The sequence below is a fragment of the Lytechinus pictus genome, chromosome 16 (assembly GCF_037042905.1).
Source record: "Lytechinus pictus isolate F3 Inbred chromosome 16, Lp3.0, whole genome shotgun sequence".
NCBI lineage: Eukaryota > Metazoa > Echinodermata > Echinoidea > Temnopleuroida > Toxopneustidae > Lytechinus > Lytechinus pictus.
Window position 1 is genome coordinate 8,372,240 of NC_087260.1, and position 22,881 is coordinate 8,395,120.

The 22,881-nt window shown below is 36.1% G+C and overlaps 1 protein-coding gene across 2 annotated transcripts in view; it reads right to left on the reverse strand.

The window, feature by feature from the left end:
• Nucleotides 1–3,441: 3,441 nt before the first annotated feature.
• LOC129279187 (glycerophosphodiester phosphodiesterase domain-containing protein 5-like) overlaps nucleotides 3,442–22,881 on the reverse strand; it is a 42,820-nt gene continuing 23,380 nt past the window's right edge. For both annotated transcript variants that reach the window (XM_064110842.1, XM_064110843.1), the window contains exons 7-14: nucleotides 19,876–20,021; nucleotides 18,615–18,697; nucleotides 17,348–17,498; nucleotides 15,640–15,861; nucleotides 13,657–13,811; nucleotides 10,953–11,100; nucleotides 10,228–10,310; nucleotides 3,442–8,751 (exon numbers count right to left, since the gene is read on the reverse strand). In XM_064110842.1, coding sequence (XP_063966912.1) covers nucleotides 8,511–8,751; nucleotides 10,228–10,310; nucleotides 10,953–11,100; nucleotides 13,657–13,811; nucleotides 15,640–15,861; nucleotides 17,348–17,498; nucleotides 18,615–18,697; nucleotides 19,876–20,021 — 1,229 coding nt within the window. In that variant the 3' untranslated portion in view covers nucleotides 3,442–8,510. The remainder of the gene's footprint in view (nucleotides 8,752–10,227; nucleotides 10,311–10,952; nucleotides 11,101–13,656; nucleotides 13,812–15,639; nucleotides 15,862–17,347; nucleotides 17,499–18,614; nucleotides 18,698–19,875; nucleotides 20,022–22,881) is intronic.

A 22,881-nucleotide genomic window follows, 5' to 3' on the forward strand; every position in this document is an offset into this window, starting at 1 on the left:
CACCAAGAGTTTATGCTACATTTTTGTATGTTACATTTGTGATACAAATGAAGAGCGAGTATTAAAATGGAAAGTCTGACCAAGAGCATGTGATAGTAGAGAGTGAACATTCGCTTTTTGATGCATGACACATTCAAGAACACAGTAAATGTATTGAGTGCCCGTCAAATGACAATGAAACAAAAAAAAGGGTACCATGTAGTTTGTCCGGAGTCCAGGACAAAACTGCCGGTTTGATTCACCGATTTTGGACAAAGACTTATTGGTTGCTCTTTGTCACGAAGGGCAATTGACAACACATTCTCTATGTTCTTTAATGTGCTGAAAACTGGATTGAAAACTCCTTATTGACTAGTTATTGCAAGTATTAGAAGAGGTGGGTGTAGGGTTTAAAAATTCCAAGAATACAATGAAAGTGAAAAGAAAACTTTAACCCTTTGAACCTGAAGGGCAGAAATATGTGACTTGAAAAGCAGGAGTTCTCAATGGTGGGTGATCTTACAATAAATGACGCCATATACGTTTATGAATGTGCAGTTGATAATTTCAGTCAATAATGGCTTTGATTTCAGCCACATACACTAATTCAGGGTTCAATGGGTTAAAGACTTGCTCCAAATCTCTGAATTGAATTATGAACAACACAAAAGAAACAAAATCACAGACATTTTTTGATTTGTTTGAATTATTTTAATATTGTTTGCTTACAAATATTTCATCACTGAGAAATGAATGTATAATTATCATCATGATCTTACATTATGCCAGAGCCTGAATTCAATCCAAGACTAAGTCGAACTTTTTACAAGAATTTTACTTGGCTAGTGACTTCACTGAAGTCGTATTTCAACTCAATACATGCCGAATTCAAACGATAAAATGAATCCAAACTGAGGATCACAACATTAATGCATAATTGAAGTACATGTATCAACATAAAAATCACTTTATGATTCTGCCAGCTTTGGACGACTGTGGACAAAAACATTTAGCTGCATATCAAGAACACCTAAATATTTGGCTCCAATACTCACATACATGTAAGGGCAGCTTTATTATAGCAATATTTAGTTACGATAATAGCACCATCGATGGTGACCATAATAGCAATAATAAGAAATATCAATAATCTTCATCCTTATCATATTAACATGAATTATAATAATGACATCCATAATAAAAAGTAATAATATTCATTATGATAATCGTCAACCAGAGATCAGACAGGCTCATCTGGGTGCCGTAACACAAAGGATAGCGATTGATCATCATGATTGATTGTACATTGTAGACAATGTAATCAATCGTAAAGATATTCTATGATGGTTGCTAAGCTTCATGTTATGGGGGCACTGGAGGTTGATGGCAAAGGGTCGGTTATATGAATTATTATACAGATATTGCCAACCTAGGGTTTGAATACATGTATAACATTTCAATTCCCGGACGGAGTTATATTTATCACCAAGGGATTATGAGCTATGATCACATGATGGCATGTTGACCAATCACTGATTCGAATCTACATAATCTATGTAACATACAGGATTATCATCTAAAATTTCAACCTTACATACATGTAGGTGTATTGGCTGTTGTTTCTTATTAATAATAATAATCCGCTTTTATATATCGCTTAGTACATCGGAACGACGTGTCTAAGCGCTTTACAGATATTATTTAAAAAAATAATTTTGATTATTTTAAGAATTTCATGTATGTTGTTAGACTGCTAATTCAAATAACCCCTATCTGCATGCTCATAGTGTACACTGTATCCACAAAACCGGCTTGTCCCATTAACCAGCTTGAGACAAACCGGGCTAGAATAAAACAAGTTTTCTATTATACACTCCTCCAATATATAGTGAAGTACTGTTCTTAAATCATGTAAAAATTCCTACACATTTCATGAAAACAGAAAAGAATGAAGTAAGATTTCAAAACATGTTAAAGTTGGGATGATAAAATCTCAGATGCATGTATTTCTTTAAAAAAATATCTAAATGCCAACACTCAAATGAAAAAAAAAAAATCCAAAGGAAACCAGTACACTTCCTCAAATGCAAGATCGCTGCAATGATCTGAAAGAGCATTTACATTATTTATAGTTGTTATGGTGTTTAAAACATGTACATTTGGTGTACCAAAATTTGTGGGCTTTGTGTGGTATAGCATGGAAAAAGTAGTCATGGTTTTCATGTCAATTAATCCTTCCGCGTGTTTGTTGTGATCCAGCCGTCGTCCTTTTAATTGTAGGAGTGGTGGTAGATTACAACATAGATACATGTAGGTAGTGTTTTTGGTTGTGGTTGAGTAGTGGTTTTGCCCAAACACAATGGCCCGTATTCTGAAGTTGGGTTTAACTTAGACCATGGTCTACATGTAACTCTGCTAAAATTATGGGAAGCCAAAAGTATCAAAATTTTTATGAAGTTGTATGTTTCTTATGTTTACTGTGCTCTTTCCTGATTCATCGATGATGAAGACAATCATTTATTTATACTTCCTACACAATTATGAATGATTTGAGAGCCAAATGAGCTGAAATATTATATCTCTACTGTTAGTGTAACAATTGGCTGTCCATACTTAAACCAGACTTCAGAATACGGGCCAATGGTTATATCCTGTCATTAATTGATCCACCATGATCTTGAAGAGAGTTTACTGTTATGCAATGTCCGCTATTCACCCTATCCATCTAATTGTTCCCAACCGCTGTCCATCATCTCTTCCAAACCCCGAATCACTACTTTTTCCTTACTATACCACACAAAGCACACAGATTTTGTATACAGTGTAGCAAATTTACACTTTTAAACAATAAAATCACTAGGGATAAGATTGGTACATGTAGTGTACTCACTGCCAGTGCCATGTTTTCCACATTCCTGGCTGTCCGCAGCGGGATGGGGGGGGGGGGCAGTTCCAGAAATTTAGAAAACTTAACATTTTTCAACCGAAAATTTTCACAAAAATGAACAAAATGGGCCACAAAATTTTTCCATTTCACTTTAGAATCAACAAAGCGCCCTCATGGGTTTCTTCAAAAAATTTCACGCGTCTTGCGTACCAAGGAAAAAAGTGGCGACGTCCACATTCCTAAGTATATTGGAGAAACAAGGATTCATCTCTAAAATAATATGCTGATAACATGACAGAATTCAATAGCATAAAAACTAAGAAATACACTCAGCTCTTCATCCCTTTAGAATGGAAATAAAATGAATGACAAAGTCAGAGCTAAAGCAGATGTTTTTATCTTATAATATCAAATGCTTTTCCCCTGGGCCAAATGGAATTAAACTCCATGAGTATAATTATGAATTATATGCCAAATTTGTACAAAATAAAAGACAAATTATGAAATGTTTGTCTTCACAAAACAAATAATACAGTAATGTAGAACCCTGATAGTTTTGTATATCTTTTTCTTTTGAAATACCTCATGTAGGAACTCTGCAAAGCTGGTAAGAGAAAACATTTTGCGTCTGAATTAATCGGTCATAGAGGCTGACCTGATACTGTTGATGACAGAAATTACTGTTGGACCTAATTGCTGAGCAGGGATTTGAACTCAGAACCTCACAATCTTGGGTCCAATGCTCTAAACACTAGACCACACGACCAATTCCAAGGAAGCACTTTCAATGCCAGACCTGCCAACCTCTGGGAATGAAAAACTGTATTTTTCCACAAAAAAGTGTATTTCATAATAACATGCTTGGCGCACTCGCTCATCGCGGCGCTCAAGCTGCATGCAAGCTAAAATGCGCACTGCTCTTGCAGATGAAAAACATTAAAACATGTGTATACATGTATTTTCACCCTGGTTTGAACAAAATGATTGAAAAAAAAAACAAGTTACCTGCAATTACATTGATCTAATAACCATATTTGTGCACGTTTTTTTTTTTTTTTTACAAAAAACGTATTTTTCAAAGAAAAAACGTACTGCCGTATTTTGGTTGCAAAAACGTACTAAATACGGTTAAAACGTACTGGTTGGCAGGTCTGCAATGCCCTTTATTAAAAGTCAATTTTTGTCATACATGCATTTTAATTCTTAATGTCTACAAACATCATGTTACATTTATTTGTGATCACAGAAGTATTGCCAATAATTTTTAATTAAATAGAAAAGCAGTAAGAGAAAGTAAAGAAACACATCAGACATACAAAATATAATAAAATATATGTCATATAAAATCATAAGAAATTGATTTTAAAAGCAATTTCTGTTTTTTGTGTACTCGTTAAGAATACTAAAAAGAGTTTTTTTTCCTAGAATCTGCGTAGTTGGAGCATCATTTAATGATTCAATTCAAACATCATATTTTACACATGAATTAGCATTAAATACTGAATTATAATGAAATAATTTTGGAAACTGAATTATGTGATTTTGTAGACAATATCACTTGCAACCTGTATACCGAATATCATCCGCGGCCGATACGACTGGAAAGCACAAAAAGCCTGGCGTGTTTAAAGGGTTTCATAACTCTGCTGTTTTATGTTCTGCACACTTCCTTTATACATAACATTTCCCTTGCCAGTTTTAAAGTGAAGGGGATATAACAATCACAGCTCATTCAAGTCATGATATCAGTACAACATACAAAACATTTTGAGCAAATTTATTATGTTTTTTTCCCCATAAATTTGGTCGGGCACCAGTTGACCGACCGGTTCAACTCGGGCCTAAACACATGTACTAGCAAGCAAACAAAATGTGGATATCATGGACTGATAATCTACTTGATAAAGACCATTTTACTAACATTTCTACTTTGTACATTTAAAGTATAAAAATAAATGATATACATGTATGTAAAAGTAAAATGAGAAATAAATCTATTACATGAGGTTACATAATATTACAATAATCTTTTTATTTCATGATGACTATGGAATACAAATGGTGGCTAAGATTTAATGGGTTAAAAACATTACCCAAAATTAATAAGAATTGAACAATGATACAATAGATATAGTGATGCCTGACAACACAAACAAAATTAGCAAAATATATTTATATTTGAGTGACCTTTAACTTCATATGGATTGATTTGCAAGTTCCCTCAATAAGATAATACATATTGTACAACGCCTACTTAGCTTGTTGTACGCAAGCAAATGGGAGGCTGAATGTCAAACATTCGTACCGTTGCACACACGACGTACCATCCAAAATGTACCGCTGCATGGCTTTAGGAGGTGACGTCACAATACGATTTTATTCATTGCGCTCAGTAAAAATGAAGGTCCAATACGCGTATAGCCTGTTGGCTAAATGCGCAATGCTGCCCAAGATCATGTGCGCTTGTGGGATTTTGCTTTTTGCTTTCAATATTTTTGCTCCCTTTTCTTTGATTACTGCAGGGAAAAACTCTTCTTTTTTTCATAGTTTCGCTAATCTCCGAGGCGTTGTACAACAAAAATAGCGAATATTCTTATTCGTGCAATGGTGCAAGATTTCGCATTCGGTGAAAGAAAGAAACACTATTCAACGCCTTGTTGAATAGAGCATCTTTCTTTCACCTCATACGAAATCTCGCACCATCGCACTCATGCCTATTCGCTATTTGTATATAAACAGTAGTCTTCAAATGCAGGAACATCTTCATTACTCTGACCAAAAAAAATCTGGAATTCCTCTTTTCAAAGATTTATGATTAATTTGTCAACCTGAGCTATGGAAAGCCACAGACACCATCACATAAAATGCATATCATTAAATTGTTTATGATGGATTCAGACTATGGAAAGTCACAGACATCATCACATAAAATGCACATCATTCAAAGTGTTTATGGTTGATTCAGACTATGGAAAGTCACAGACATCATCACATAAAATGCACATCATTCAAAGTGTTTATGATTGATTCAGACTATGGAAAGCCACAGACACCATCACATAAAATGCACATCCTTCAAAGTGTTTATGGTTGATTCAGACTATGGAAAGCCACAGACACCATCACATAAAATGCACATCCTTCAAAGTGTTTATGGTTGATTCAAACTAGTGAAAGCCACAGACACCATTACATAAAATGCACATCCTTCAAAGTGTTTATGATTGATTCAGACTATGGAAAGCCACACACACCATCACATAAAATGCACATCATTTAAAGCGTTTATGGTTGATTCAGACTATGGAAAGCCACAGACAACATTACATCAAATGCACATCCTTCAAAGTGTTTATGATTGATTCAGACTATGGAAAGCCACACACACCATCACATAAAATGCACATCATTTAAAGTGTTTATGGTTGATTCAGACTATGTAAAGCTACAGACACCATCACAAAAATGCACATCATTCAAAGTGTTAATGGTTGAAGCAGACTACGGAAAGCCACAGACACCATCACATGAAATGCACGTCCTTCAAAGTCTTTATGATTGATTCAGACTATGGAAAGCCACAAACACCATCACATGAAATGCACATCATTTAAAGTGTTTATGGTTGATTCAGACAACGGAAAGCCACAGACACCATTACATAAAATGCACATTGTTTATAAGTATTTATGGTTGATTCAGACTGGAAAGCTACAGACACCATCACATAAAATGCACATCATTCAAAGTGTTTATGGTTGATTTAGACTATGGAAAGCCACAGACACCATCACATAAAATGCACATCCTTCAAATTGTTTATGATTGATTCAGACTATGGAAAGCCACAAACACCATCACATAAAATGCACATCATTCAAAGTGTTTATGGCTGATTCAGACTATGGAAAGCCACAGACACCATCACATAAAATGCACATCATTCAAAGTGTTTATGGTTGATTCAGACTATGGAGAGCCACAGACACCATCACATAAAATGCACATCCTTCAAAGTGTTTATGATTGATTCAGACTATGGAAAGCCACACACACCATCACATAAAATGCACATCATTCAAAGTGTTTATGGTTGATTCAGACTATGGAGAGCCACAAACACCATCACATAAAATGCACATCCTTCAAAGTGTTTATGATTGATTCAGACTATGGAAAGCCACAAACACCATCACATAAAATGCACATCATTCAAAGTGTTTATGGTTGATTCAGACTATGGAAAGCCACAGACACCATCACATAAAATGCACATCATTCAAAGTGTTTATGGTTGATTCAGACTATGGAGAACCACAGACACCATCACATAAAATGCACATCCTTCAGTGTTTATGATTGATTCAGACTATGGAAAGCCACACACACCATCACATGAAATGCACATCATTTAAAGTCTTTATGATTGATTCAGACTATGGAAAGCCACAGACACCATCACATAAAATGCACATCATTCAAAGTGTTTATGGTTGATTCAGACTGTGGAGAGCCACAGACACCATCACATAAAATGCACATCCTTCAAAGTGTTTATGATTGATTCAGACTATGGAAAGCCACAGACACCATCACACAAAATGCACATCATTCAAAGTGTTTATGGTTGATTCAGACTATGGAGAACCACAGACACCATCACATAAAATGCACATCCTTCAGTGTTTATGATTGATTCAGACTATGGAAAGCCACACACACCATCACATGAAATGCACATCATTTAAAGTCTTTATGATTGATTCAGACTATGGAAAGCCACAGACACCATCACATAAAATGCACATCATTCAAAGTGTTTATGGTTGATTCAGACTGTGGAGAGCCACAGAAAACATTACTTCAAATGCACATCCTTCAAATTGTTTATGATTGATTCAGACTACGGAAAGCCACAGACACCATTACATAAAATGCACATCGTTTAGAAGTGTTTATGGTTGATTCAGACTATGGAAAGCCACAGACACCATCACGAAAATGCACATCATTCAAAGTGTTTATGGTTGATTCAGACTATGGAAAGCCACAGACACCATCACAAAAAATGCACATCCTTCAAAGTCTTTATGATTGATTCAGACTATGGAAAGCCACAAACACCATCACAAAAATGCACATCATTCAAAGTGTTTATGGTTGATTCAGACTATGGAAAGCCACAGACACCATCACATAAAATGCACATCATTCAAAGTGTTTATGGTTGATTCAAACTATGGAGAACCACAGACACCATCACATAAAATGCACATCCTTCAGTGTTTATGATTGATTCAGACTATGGAAAGCCACACACACCATCACATGAAATGCACATCATTTAAAGTCTTTATGATTGATTCAGACTATGGAAAGCCACAGACACCATCACATAAAATGCACGTCCTTCAAAGTCTTTATGATTGATTCAGACTATGGAAAGCCACAGACACCATCACATAAAATGCACATCATTCAAAGTGTTTATGATTGATTCATATCATGGAAAGCCACAGGCATCGTTTACAAAATGCGTCATCTAGAGTGGGCGTGTCTTCATTGGACTGGTAGAGTACCTCCTTATCACTCTTCCGATGGTGATGATGGTGGAAAGTCTTCTGACGTGGTAAGTCGCTTTAGCTTATTCAAATTTCAGTTGGACCTCGTCGTGATCCGGGGGAGTGATGTTAGCGACAGGATTTTCCATCATGATGTTCATGTTTCTAATGGTGTCATCCGGAGTGGGCGTGTCTTCATTGGACTGGTAGAGTACCTCCTTGTCACTCTTCCGATGGTGGTGATGATGATGATGAAATGTCTTCTGACGAGGAGAGTTCAGAGAGATCGCCTCTGGGTTGATGCTATGATTTGGGTGCCTCACTCTGTAGAAACAAAAGAATTAAAATCTAAATGAGTCATCGAAACTAACATCATTCAGATTTTACCATCCACTCACCCGTCATTGCATTGTACCATTATATTTGGCAACTCCCCCCCCCCCCCCATTCCCCTTTCTGTCAACCTGTCCTTCTGTAAATTTTGTATATACAGTCTATATTTTAGTTTTAATATAAAATTACTTTTGTTTCTTGTCTTACTTGTCATGGCCCAATATTTTTTTGGCATTAACTGTATTTCTTTAAGGAGTGAAGAAGCTTGAAGCTCCCAGCTTATTTCATTACACCTCTGTATGTTACCCACTATTTAAAGGACAAGTCCAACCCAACAAAAATTTTATTTGAATAAAAAGAGAAAAATCCAACAAACATAACACTGAAAATTTCATCAAATCGGATGTACATGTAAAATAAGAAAGTTATGACATTTCAAATTTTCGCTTAATTTTATCCTGGTTGGTATGCAAATGAGGAGACTGATGAGATCATCCACTCACTATTTCTGTTGTATTTTATTATATGAAATATGAAATATTCAAATTTTCTCTATATTGTCAAGTGATACAACAATAATTCCTCCCTGAACATATGTATTTAGCATTGTTTAATACTATATGGTTCAGTCAAGTTGGTCTATATTGTCAAATTTGTAAAACAATGAAATATTGTATAATTCAAACAATAAAAAACAAAAGAAATAGTGAGGGACGTCATCGACTGTCTCATTTGCATGTCACCGAGTTGTGCATATCACTGTTTTTTTTTAAATAAGCGAAACTTTAAAATGTCATAACTTTCTTATTTTACATCCGATTTTGATGAAATTTTCAGCATTATGTTAGCTTGATTTTTCTCTTTTTATTCAAATCAGCATTTTCCTGTGGTGGACTTGACCATTAAAGGGGAATTTCACCCTGACAAAAACTGTGTTGTAAAAATATGAAGAAAAAAAATAATGAGAAATATTGGTGAAAATTTGAGGAAAATCCTGTAAAGATTAAGAAAGTTATAAGAATTTCAAATTTTTGATTTGTGATGTCATAAACGAGTAGCTGCCCCATACGTTATGTAATATAAAATAAAATGCGTAAATTTCATTTTATTAATGGTTCGTGATGACTTATTTTTCATTTTCTTTTTAGGAGTGGGTTTGAAATAATTTGTGTATTGATATACTGAAGGTACAATAAAAACCATTTCTGATTTTCAGAGAAAATGACATTTCATTGATTTTTTACCATACAATATAATATAGGAAAGCTACTCGCATATGGCGTCACATAATATTAAATGTATTTTAATCAAACCTTTGCCAATATCTTTAACTATTTTTCATGCTATTTTTACAATAAAGTTTTTGTCAAGGTGAACTTCACCATTAATACATTTCATTCAATGTGTTTCATATTGCTGTAATTACTGTTCACATACAGGTATTACTGTTCAAGAAAGGATGCTTACCTTTGTAAGAGGAAGATTAAACCAACACAGACAACTGAAACAGCATCTACTAGTACCCAAGCCAACAGATAGGTGCTCTTTGTCTGAAAAGATACAATGATTATGAAATATTATGTGCATGATAATAAATAAACCTCCTCCTCTTTCCTCCACCCTCTCTTCCTCCCTCCTTCCATCTTCCTCCTTCCCTCTCCCTCCCCCTCTTCTTCTTCATCTCCTCCACCTTCTCCTCCTCCTCCTCCACCTTCTTCTCCTTCTCCATCTTCGTCATCTTCTTCTTCTCCATCTTCTTCTTCATCTTCTTCTTCTTCTTCTTCTCCATCTTCTTCTTCTCCATTTTCTTCTTCTTCTCCTTCTCCATCTTCTATCTCCTCCTCTTCATCTTCCTCATCTTCTCTTCTTCTTTCTATCAATGATATACTTTGTAACATGCACACTAAAACATTTGTAATAATAAAATATTTCAAACTTTGTTAACTTTCACAATTCAACTTTTGCCGCAAACATAGTATTCTAATAAATCAATTTGAATGAAGTAATAAATAAATATAAGCTCACAATGGAGGTTACACAAACAGGGATAAAATCAGTTTAAAAGGCCTGTTTTCAGAGTATATCAAGTTAGATGAGATATACCGTTATCCAAAGAAAATAAATTTTAGATCATTTATATCAAAATATTAAGCTCACATACAAGCACTAGAGAATTTTTATTTTGCACCTACCATATGCCAGATGGGTGTTTGCACATCATTGAGTAAGTGGCAGGCACTTGTAGTAATAGATTCAGCCCCCACACACCAGTAGAGCGAGTACAGCCACACTTCATTGATGGTGTACACATTTGCAGATATATTAACTTGGGAATACTCACTGGAAATAAACAAAGTACAAATCAAGTAATAATATAATGATAATAATAGCTGGATTTATATAGCGCTTTTTGCCTGAGATACAAAGTGCTTGCTATTTTCACGCCGGCTTTAGCTCGAGCTACCATCATCGGCGCTCAGTGCATACAAGGAATTCATCTTGCCGGGTACCCATTCACCACACCTGGGTCGGGTGTAGGCGTAGCACAGTGTGGATACATTTCTTGCTGAAGGAAAACAGGCCATTGCTAGTATTCGAACCCACGACCCTCTGTTTGAAAGGTGAGAGTCAGAACCACTAGACCGCGCCCATATAGGGTATTTGTATAGCGCACATATCTACCTTGATAGGTGCTCAAGGGGCTCCTATTACCCCGGCTAAGCTTGGTTTCCGATTCTGACACTCCAAGCTTTTTGAGGAATTCCTTCCTGTACCCATTTACCTCAACTGGGTTGAGTGCAGCACAATGTGGATCAATTTGTGCTGAAGAAAATTAATGAAGGAAAGTATAGGTGATTCAAAGTATATCGAGTACAAGTGTGCCGGCTCAAGTCAAACAAGTTGGTCCACTGGCCCCTGGCCATGGCTGCCGGTCATTGGTGCACTTTCTTCCTGACTTGTGGAAAAATTAAATAAGAAACAATTGATCCGTTTTAACCCCCCCCAAAAAAAAAAAAAAAAAAAAAACTTAAAGGTCTTTTAGGCCTTAGGTCCCCCAACATTATTCGAGAAAATTCTGCAATGTGAAAGTATGTGCAACATTGTTTCAGAACTTGTTTCTATCACATCTCGTGCAACTTTTAAGACCAAACTAAAGATGCCTGGGTATGCGGTCAGAAAATTACTCAACATTATCATGTAAAATGCATTTGACCAAAAATTGCTCCAAAATGTGATTTCATGTACAAATCCAAAGCAAAGTCTGCTTTACGCCAAAATACCTAACTGCATCATTGTTTTTACTTTTACTGACTAGAATCAACTGAATTCATGTTGTTTATGATCAGAAGAGTCTCGTCAATATTTTCCAACGAAAAAGCAATAAAATGTTGTGTTGTCGCTGGATCTAATGCTCTTTAACTTTCAACCAGACTTAAATGAGACGAATGGATGCAGGATGTACAGTTCATATAAACATTTATTAATTACAGATGATTACTTGATGATAATGGCAAATACATGAGTAAGTCTGATGGTGACTAAACTCTGAAGATGAAGATAACATAAATGCTGCAAACTGATGTAGTATACTTTTCTGTAACTCTAAACTCCAATCTCTATTCTCTCTTCTGTAAAACTCTACTCTGCAATCTGATTTGGGTTCAGAAGTGAACCCCTTTATATTGGTCTGGTCTAGATGCTTTACAACCAAAAAGGTGTTGGTCAACCTTGGACGCTTGACCAAAACAACCTGTACGTCATAACTTTACTCTGAATTGGGGGAGTTGACCTTTTAGGGAGAACATGAAATGTAGTGAATAAGAAACCCATAAAATGTGTGTGCGTCAGAAGTTTAGCTGGAAGAAGAATGAGTAATACTTTCTTGAGAAAGTTGGAATTGGTAAACATATGATTTCCTTTTATACTTCCTGTAGAAGTATTGATTATGTATTGATATATTATTGAATATGTGAGATAGGTCTTATCATCACATAACAAAAAGACTAAAAGTTGAAAAACAAAGAAGTACATAGGAAATCTAAAATGGAATAAAATACAAAAGAAAACATTCTGATTTTGATTCATTTATTCCAATGCAATCAATATCAACTACATCATAACTCAAGCAGCCGATATAGTCACGCAACAAAAATTGAACCGTCCTGCGTGGAAATTTTATGTCTATAGTCCCACTTGGTTGATTGAAGGTTTGAAATTCAACATTAGGCCTCAGTCATGTTGGATATTTTTTTGTGTACCATTAATGGATTACAGACCAAGTTGTTGTTGACAAATCAGTAGATCTCGATGGAAGTAGAGGGTTGCAAAGAGAGGGAGGGGAGCGTACAAGAAAATACAAAAGATATAGACTAGACAAGCAAAAGGAGTTAGAGAACGTCAACATGGGCGGAGGAGCACAGGATTATCCTTTGTTCATGGGGGGGGGGGCATCTATTGTTGCATCCCATCCCCCCAACACAAAAGATAATCCTCTACTCTGCCACCCATGATTATCTAAGTAATAATAATAAACAGTTCTTGTATAGTGCATATCACGATTATGAATAATGTCTCTATGCGCTTCCAAAGGACTTGGATATTATTACCCCAGCTGTAGCTTGGCAGCCGTAATTACTAAGATTACAGCGCACACGCATTTCAAGGAATAAATTCCTGCCAGGTACCCATTCACCTCACCTGGGTTGAGTGCAGCACAATGTGGATAAATTTCTTGCCGAAGGAAATTACGCCATGGCTGGGATTCGAACCCACAACCCTCTGTTTCAAAGTCCGGAGACTAATCCACTGGGCCACAACGCTCCAAGTAGTATCCAATTTTTTCATTATGTATAAATAGTCAAATAAACAGAATAAGAGAGAATAGGTGAGACTTACTCTATTTCTTTGTCTGAAATTTCTGAATACTCTGCGTTGACCTGGGTGATATTACTCTTCTGAAGGTCAGAAATATCCGATCGGCCCTCTGCGGTTACCACGAACCCAGGTGCCTTCTCACGTACGTAGTCTCGACCTCCACCCAGCCAATATATCTGTGCAAAAAAATACATAAATAATGTCATTGATAATATTACTGGTCTTTTGCCCTCACACCTGTGTGACCCCATTCATGTAAAAGCACTCTAGTTACATGTATCATCTAAGATCTAATGCCAATAGAGATACATGTATCCAGAGCTGCCAAGTTGTATTTTGCATTTTCAGTATTCTTATCTCCCAAAATCAGTATTTTGACAAAAAAATCAGTATTTTTACCGTGTGAGATAAATATTTTGTATTTTCCCCCAAAAAAGTGTATTTCATAATAAAATGCTCGGCGCACTCACCCATCACGGCGCTCAAGCTGCATGCAAGCTAAAATGTGCACTGCTCTTGAATATGAAAAAAAAAAAAACATTTAAACTTGTGTGTATCTCACCCTGGTTTTTACAAAATGATTAAAAAAAAAAAAAAGTTACATGTACCTGAAATTACATTGATCTAATAACCATATTTGTGTACGTTTCATGAAATAGAGACATATAGAGATGATTTTTCTCAATAAATTTCGATTAAAAAGAAGAAAAAAAAACAAAAAAAAACGTATTTTGGTTGCAAAAACGTACTAAATACGGAAAAATCGTACTACTTGGCAGCTCTGTGTATCCATATCCCAGAATGTCGAAACAATGCTGGCAAGCGGGCATCCCTAGCCACTGCTCCAAGTCCAAGCACATGGAACAATCTCCCCAACTCAATAAAGAATGTAGGTTTACTCAAAATAAACTCTAAAAACACATCTATTCTGTCAATGCCCGCTTGCAAGCATTGGTCTTTCAATGTTCTTTCATTTTTATTCGCACTCATGTTTTTCTTTTGTTTCTTTGTAAATAATTTTCATCTCTATGTAATCAGCTCTGTATCTTTTAAAGAAAGGCAGCTGTAGAAATGTTATAATTATTTATCATCATTATTATTCCATCATCCACAGGAGACAGGAAAGGTATTTGATTCCCCGGCTTTTCATAAAGTCGCTCATAGATGGGTACCCGGTAGGATGTGAAAGTCATGGTAGCTTGTCCAGTACTGTGTGCGCCTCACCGGCGACTGACTGGAATACTCCCCAGGGAGTGGAGGATGTGCATACATTGTGTGCGGGAATGACTGATTGAATCCAATGACCGGGGTAACAATACATTTGTAAAGCGCTTAGACACGTCGTTCCGATGTATTATTATTATTGTTAAAGGGCAAGTCCACCCCAGCAAAAAGTTGATTTAAGTACAAAGAAAAAAATCCAACAAGCATAACACTGAAAATTTCATCAAAATTGTATGTAAAATAAAGTTATGACATTTTAAAGTTTTGCTTAATTTCACAAAATAGTTACATGTATATGCACATCCTGGTCGGTATGCAAATGAGGAGACTGATGACGTCATCCACTCACTATTTCTTTTGTATTTTATTATATGAAATATTCTAATTTTCTCCTCATTGTCAAGTGAAACAACAATTAATTTCTCCCTGAACATGTGGAATTACCATTATTATTTACTACTATGTGGTTTAGTCAAGTTGGTCCTGATAGTCAAATCTGTAAAAAAATGAAATATTGTATAATTCAAACAATAAAAAACAAAAGAAATAGTGAGTGAGGGACATCATCAACTGTTTCATTTGCATGCCACTGAGTTGTTCATATCACTGTTTTGTGAAAAATAAGCAAAACTTTAAAATGTCATAACTTCTTTATTTCACATCCGATTTTGATGAAATTTTCAGCGTTATGCTAGTTTGATTTTTCTCTATTTATTCAAATCAACATTTTTCTGGGGTGGACTTGACCTTAACTTACCAACAGCTTTATGAAACACCCACCTGATCTTGTCTTATACCGGACTGGAGAATGGTGTCCACGACAACCTCATCAATGTTGTTACGAAACGGATGACCATGAGGGGGTCCGAATACATCAAAGATTGCAGTCTTGTTGTACTTTATAGCAATCTCCATCAGATCAGACAGACGTAGGATACCCTGATCGTCAAACCGCTCCCGCGTTGCTCGCGGAATAGACATGCCGGTGTGAAAGGGGTCTTTCTGTTTGAGGGTAAAACAAGAAAATAAATAAAGCCCCCATCACACTTATTCCGAATCAAGCAGAACTGGCCGGAATGAAAGGACTATTGTTCGACCACCAGTTGGTCATTTAAATCTACATCGAACACCGTTCGAAAATACCCCTCGAATGTTTTGAACATGACCAAAACCTTCGGGACGGCCAAAAGAAATGACAAAAATATTTCGAATGCACTCAGAATATCCAAGAATGTAGCACGAATTATCAATCTGACTCCATTGCGGTTCATTTTGACTAGTGTATGATGATTCACCTGGTCAATTTACTGAATTTCAACTCCAGTTTGGTTCCTCCCCAAATTTTTTTTGTTCCAGCTTCTGATTGATTCCTGCTGATTCCGAATAAGTGTGATGGGGGCTATACATAGGATTTTTATAGTGTACATATCCACCTTGTTAGGTGTTCAAGGCACTCATACATGTACGTTACCCCAGCTAAGCTAGTCTAATGAGTTCAGTGCTCACAACAACAAAATAATGTTCTACCATCAATTCTTAGCCTGCCACGGACACATCCAAATCTATGTTTACTCCTAAACTTTGCTCGAATCGTCCACACAGGGTTTCCCCTTTATCCAGCAATTCCTTCCTGGATCGATCACATACCGAGCCATTGACCTCTTCTGCTTTATTCATACATATCACCTCATAAATTTTCATGTCTATGGCCCGTATCCTGAACTCGGGTTTAACTTGTACTCTGGTTTAAAGTTGTGGTGTAACTATGGAAAGCCAGTTGCTACATAAATCATTAACGGTAGAGGATTAATGTATCAGCTCATTTGACTCTCGAATCATTCTTAACTGTCTGGGAAGGATAAATTAGATTGTTTTTCAACATTAAATATGTGAAGCATTTAATGTAAACAAAATTTTGACATGTTTGGCTCTCCATAATTCTAGCACAGAGTTTGACCATGGTCAAAGTTAAACCTGACTTCAGAATACGGGCCTATGAGTGCAATTTTATAGTCATGTCAACATGTGCAATTTTTTTAAATTTCTATGTAAAAGCCAGTGGAGGTTAACATTTCTATGTATAAATGATAGACCAATATTAATTGAACATTGGATTGAATTGAATGAAATGTTTAATTTAGTATATGTTAAGCTTAGTATATGTAGTCATGTCAACATGTGCAATTTTCTTTCTGTTAATTTTCTATGTAAAAGCCAGTGGAGGAAACGTCTCTATGTATAAATCATAGACGGACAAATTGAAATTGAATTGAACTGAAATTGGATTGACTAGAAATGAATTGAATTGAAATTGAATTGAAATGACTTGAATTTAATTGAATTGAAATGACTTGAATTTAATTGAAATTAAATTGAAATGACTTGAATTTAATTGAAATTGAAATTGAATTGAAATGACTTGAATTTAACTGAATTGAAATGACTTGAATTGAAATTGAATTGAATTAAAGGTTGAGGAAGCGGTTACCTTCAGAAACCATGAACCAGCGTTGAGCTGTTTTAATTCATCCCATGTAAAAGACTCTGCTCTATCTTGGGTTCTATTAGGAAACACCGACGCTACATCTGTGGTCCTCTCTAATGTATCATCATGCATTAGGAATGGCACACCATCGAAGCTGCATAGATATAAACACAAAATACAATTATTCATTTGAATTCCATCAAACACAACAGTCATGTAAAATGTGTGGTGACGGGCTTAGTCAAATCATTTGACAACATGAAAGAAAGATTTCCAAATAGTTTCACATCTTTACATCCATAAAATGCCATCTGGATTTAGTTGGAAACTGTTGATTGGATCGTTGGAAACTGTTGATTGGATCAATCGTAACTCTTTGTAAGACGGGGCCCAGGACTAGGTCAAAGCCAGTGGTGGGTGGTCTTAAAAAGGGTAAACAATGCAATTGAACCAATTACCGTTTCGTGTACGTGTTCTGATAAGCGATTTAAGAGGAATAAATAACATGTACACCTGATAATCAGGACTTGAATTAAGAATTTAAAGGGACAAGGCCATTTTTTTTTAAAATGCACTTAAAAGAAAGGGACAGCGGTGCTCACTGTAGGGGTCATCCAAGGCCATTATACTTCAAATTTATTCTCATTATCATTGTTATCATTTAAATCACTTTCTCTTATTTTTTTGTAGTCGCTTTATTTTGATATGTTTTTGTAGATTACTTGTTTATACCGTCTCCATTATTGTATCTAGCTTTGTTAATTAGTATTGAAACTAAGTTTAGGGACTTGCCTTTTATACAAGCATTGCTTTTCAGCTAATATCTTCTATATTTCTTATAAAATGTCATTGAACTGTCTCCATTATTGTATATAGCTTTGTTAATTACATGTAGTATTGAAACTAAGTTTAGGGACTTGCCTTTTATACAATCATTGCTTTTCAGTTAATATCTTCTATATTTCTTATAAAATGTCATTGAACTGTCTATATTGTTTTGAACTATTACCTCAATAATATTTGTTGAACGGAAATAAATAAATCTAAATCTAAGGGCTTCAATCATAAAATGTACTAATGGGATACATGCACTGGATTACCACAGGGCACCAAGGCCACAGGCCAAAAGGGCTTTTATTTTGGCCTTGAAGTCTATAAATATTTGGAAGGGCATCAAAGCCATTCCTAAAGGCATCAGAGGCTATGGCCTTGAATAGCCTTAATCCAAGCCCTGGATAATTTATCTCTGAGATAAATGAAAGACATTTACCTTATTCTTACGTCACTCTCTAATCCATAAACACTGTGATTTACTGCCGTTTCAAAGGATATCAAAGTGTTCTCTGGTGCTATCTGAAAACATGTACAAAATATATAAAGGGATTTATACAGGGAACAAATTTATTATGAAACAACAACATCAACAACACAATGATTTCTACTAATACTTTCATTTAATTTCAACTCAACTTTATATACTTTATATTAATTTGTGTATTATCATTATCATTAAATCTTTATCAGTACAATTGGCAATTAATACTCTTCTGATGTACTAAATTTTTCAGTTCAATTTTTTCCAGGGCTTCATTTTTTAGAACATATCACAGACACAGGTGACAAAAGTCACCATGCAGCTAATATTTTTAAAGGCAAATCAACGTTTTTAATAGACAAAGCTTTAGAATTGTGAAAATAGTCAGAGAATTCAACATCACATGATATCATTGAATTGATCACATTTTTCCCAAAGATAGAGATACATTTTGTCAACCACTCATTTCATGAAAGTTGTCATTATCATAGTAACAGTTACCATAGTAAACAAGTACTTTTCAGCCAATGAGAACCGAGGAATATTGCCAAATCTTAACTTGTTGGCAACAAATGTTAATAATATCAATAAGCATTTACATACATGTACATGTAGCGCCATCCATTTAGGAATAATCTATTCAGAGGCACAAAGTGGAGCGTTGTGGCCCAGTGGATTAGTCTCCAGACTTTGAAACAAAGGGTCGTGGGTTCAAATCCCAGCCATGGCGTAGTTTCCTTCAGCAAGAAATTAATCCACATTGTGCTGCACTCAACCCAGGTGAGGTAATGGGTACCTGGCAGGAATTTATTCCTTGAAATGCCGAGCGCTGGAAAGCTGCTTGAGCTACAGCTGGGGTAATAATATCCAAGTCCTTTGGAAGCGCATAGAGACGATATTCATGTGTAACGCGCTATAAAAGAACTGACTATTATTATTATTAATTTTCAATATTACTCCTGGCCAGCTTTAGCTTGAGCTCCCTACCAGCACTCAGTGCGTGCAAAGAATTAATCCTGCTTGGTATCCATCCACCTCACCTGGGTCGAGTGCAGCACAATTTGGGTACATTTCTTGCTGAAGGAAAACAAACCTTGGCTGGGGTTCGAACCCACGTCCCTCTGATTGAAAGACGAGGGTCATAACCACCAGACCACAACGCCCCCATAAAGTTGACATAACGCCCCCACGGAGACAATATACTGAGTTTACTGACCTCTTCTGCGCCTCTATGTCCAAACATCTTTGGTTTCGGGGGTAATTCTATCCTCTCAGCCACACACGGCACATCCAAGGCAAGAGGAATAAGATAAAAGAACAGCATGGTGGCTGTATACAAGACTAGTAGGGATGCTTTCCATGCTAATAAGAAAAAAATTATAAAGTATTCATTCAAGGCTAGTACAAAAGTATTTACATGTACATGGACATTGTACCTGTTGATCAATGCATATTCACCTACATCAGAAAATATGTCACACTTCATCTCTGCTCAATATACTATGTACTATATATATTTTCTGAATTCCTTTTCAAGTATCTATTTATTTCTTGGGTCCCGTAACACAGAGGTTAATCGTATGCTTGATTTTCATGATTGATTGCAAATTACAGTCGATGCAATCAATAGTGTAAAAATATTCTACGTCTCTACGATAACTGCTAAGTTTTGTGTTACGTGCCCTTGATCTTATTTTCTATATGGTCTCTTTATCGAGTATCTTCTCTTTTTATAATAATATCAACATCATCCCCTTTTTTTCTTCCATCCAATTACAATGTCCCCAAACTCTTTGATCGGTCTGTCAAAAATATATATATTGTTCATTATCTTCGAAAGGGTGAATGTCAACACACTTTCTCCATCAAAGGTCAAGGTCCACTCGGACTTGGTGCTGCAACGTTCTTGTCCCCAACGGTAATGGTAGATGAGGTATCAAAAAACGAGGCAAACGCCAAGCGTTGTCTCGCCTGCATATTGCAGTCATGAAGAGACTGCTATATGACTTAGATGGACATCTGTTACGAGTTTGGCGATCCCACCTCAAAGCTATAGAAAGTTATTGAGTGTACAGCACAGCACAGTGCCAGTCATGGAAAGTTCATTGACCTTTGACCTTATTCAAATTCGGCTCACATTTGAACTTGGCCTGCACCTTCAAGAGATGGACCTCTGTTATGAATTTGGCGATCTCACCTCGAAGCTATAGAAAGTTATTGTGTGTACAACACAGCACAGTGCCAGTCATGGAAAGTTCATTGACCTTTGACCTTATTCAAATTCGACTCATATTCGAACTTGACCTGTACCTTCAAGAGATGGACGTCTGTTATGAATTTGGCGATCTCACCTCGAAGCTATAGAAAGTTATTGTGTGTACAACACAGCACAGAGCCAGTCATGGAAAGTTCATTGACCTTTGACCTTATTCAAATTCGACTCATATTCAAACTTGACCTGTGCCTTCAGGAGATGGACCTCTGGTATGAATTTGGTGATCCCACCTCGAAGATATAGAAAGTTATTATGTGTACAACACAGCACAGTGCCAGTCATGGAAAGTTCATTGACCTTTGACCTTAATCAAATTCGACTCATATTCGAACTTGACCTGTGCCTTCAGGAGATGGACCTCTGGTATGAATTTGGTGATCCCACCTCGAAGATATAGAAAGTTATTATGTGTACAACACAGCACAGTGCCAGTCATGGAAAGTTCATTGACCTTTGACCTTATTCAAATTCGACTCATATTCGAACTTGACCTCTGCCTTCAGGAGATGGACCTCTGGTATGAATTTGGTGATCCCACCTCGAAGATATAGAAAGTTATTATGTGTACAACACAGCACAGTGCCAGTCATGGAAAGTTCATTGACCTTTGACCTTATTCCAATTTGACTCATATTCGAACTTGACCTGTGCCTTCAGGAGATGGACCTCTGTTATGAATTTGGTGATCCCACCTCAAAGCTATAGAAAGTTATTGGGTGTACAAAGTTATTATGTGTACAACACAGCACAGTGCCAGTCATGGAAAGTTCATTGACCTTTGACCTTACTCCAATTTGACTCATATTCGAACTTGACCTGTGCCTTCAGGAGATGGACCTCTGGTATGAATTTGGTGATCCCACCTCGAAGCTATAGAAAGTTATTGGGTGTACAACACAATTGTTGACGACGACGACGACGCCGACGCCGGATATAGTGATACCTATGTCTCGCTCCGCTACGCAGGCGAGACCGAGACAAAAACTGTGGATTAATCTTTTTTTTCCAAAGCTAAATGGAAGATTGCCTTTCCAACACATATCTTCATAGAAGCTTGAACATATTTTGGACCATCCCCAACTGACCAAGATATTTGCATTATTGTTCAACGTTACTCATGTCATCAAATGAAACAGTTATGGCAATGTACATATGCAACGTACAAGCATTATATCCTCATGATGACATGTGCCTGTCTGTGCAACTTGGGCAATATTTTGAGGCTTATAATTGCATTATGATTGGCATTAGTGGAGCCATATGTACCATGACATCACACGTATCCCAGAAAACAGTTTTATTTATTCAAATATATTCATACAGGATAAACACAATCAGCAAAAAGGCTGTTTTATATTGCAGTCCTGTGACGTAACTCAATGAATTAAGAAAATAATAATTAAAACAAAGGCAGGAATAAAGTACAATAGTGAGAAAGAATAAAGATATATCAGGAATGTAAAGGAAACCAAAACCCAAGAAGAGAAGCAATCTTATTGGAAACAGTACAATGAGAGGAACAATTTAAAAAAAAGTTTCATCAAAATCGGTTATGAAATAAGCAAGTTATGGACGTTTAAAAAGTCTTGTTGTACTTTCTATGGGAATCCTCACATCGGCAAACGTGCTTCAATATTGCTGATTTTGTGGACAACTCCCCATATGTTTTGTACACAAATTTTCAGATTTCCCCCCTTATTTTACATATTTCACATTGTCTCCTACTGACCTTGACATATGTGAATTATATTTTCCCATGACATATGAAGTGATCAGGAGGCAAGATGCAATTTGAAAGATGAGGAAAATCTGAAAATTTGTGTATGAAACAAATGGAGAGTTGTCCACAAAATCAGTCATTTTGAAGCACATTTGCCAATTTGAGGATCCCCAAAGAAAGTACTTGAACAAGACTTTTTAAACGTCCATAACTTGCTTATTTCATAA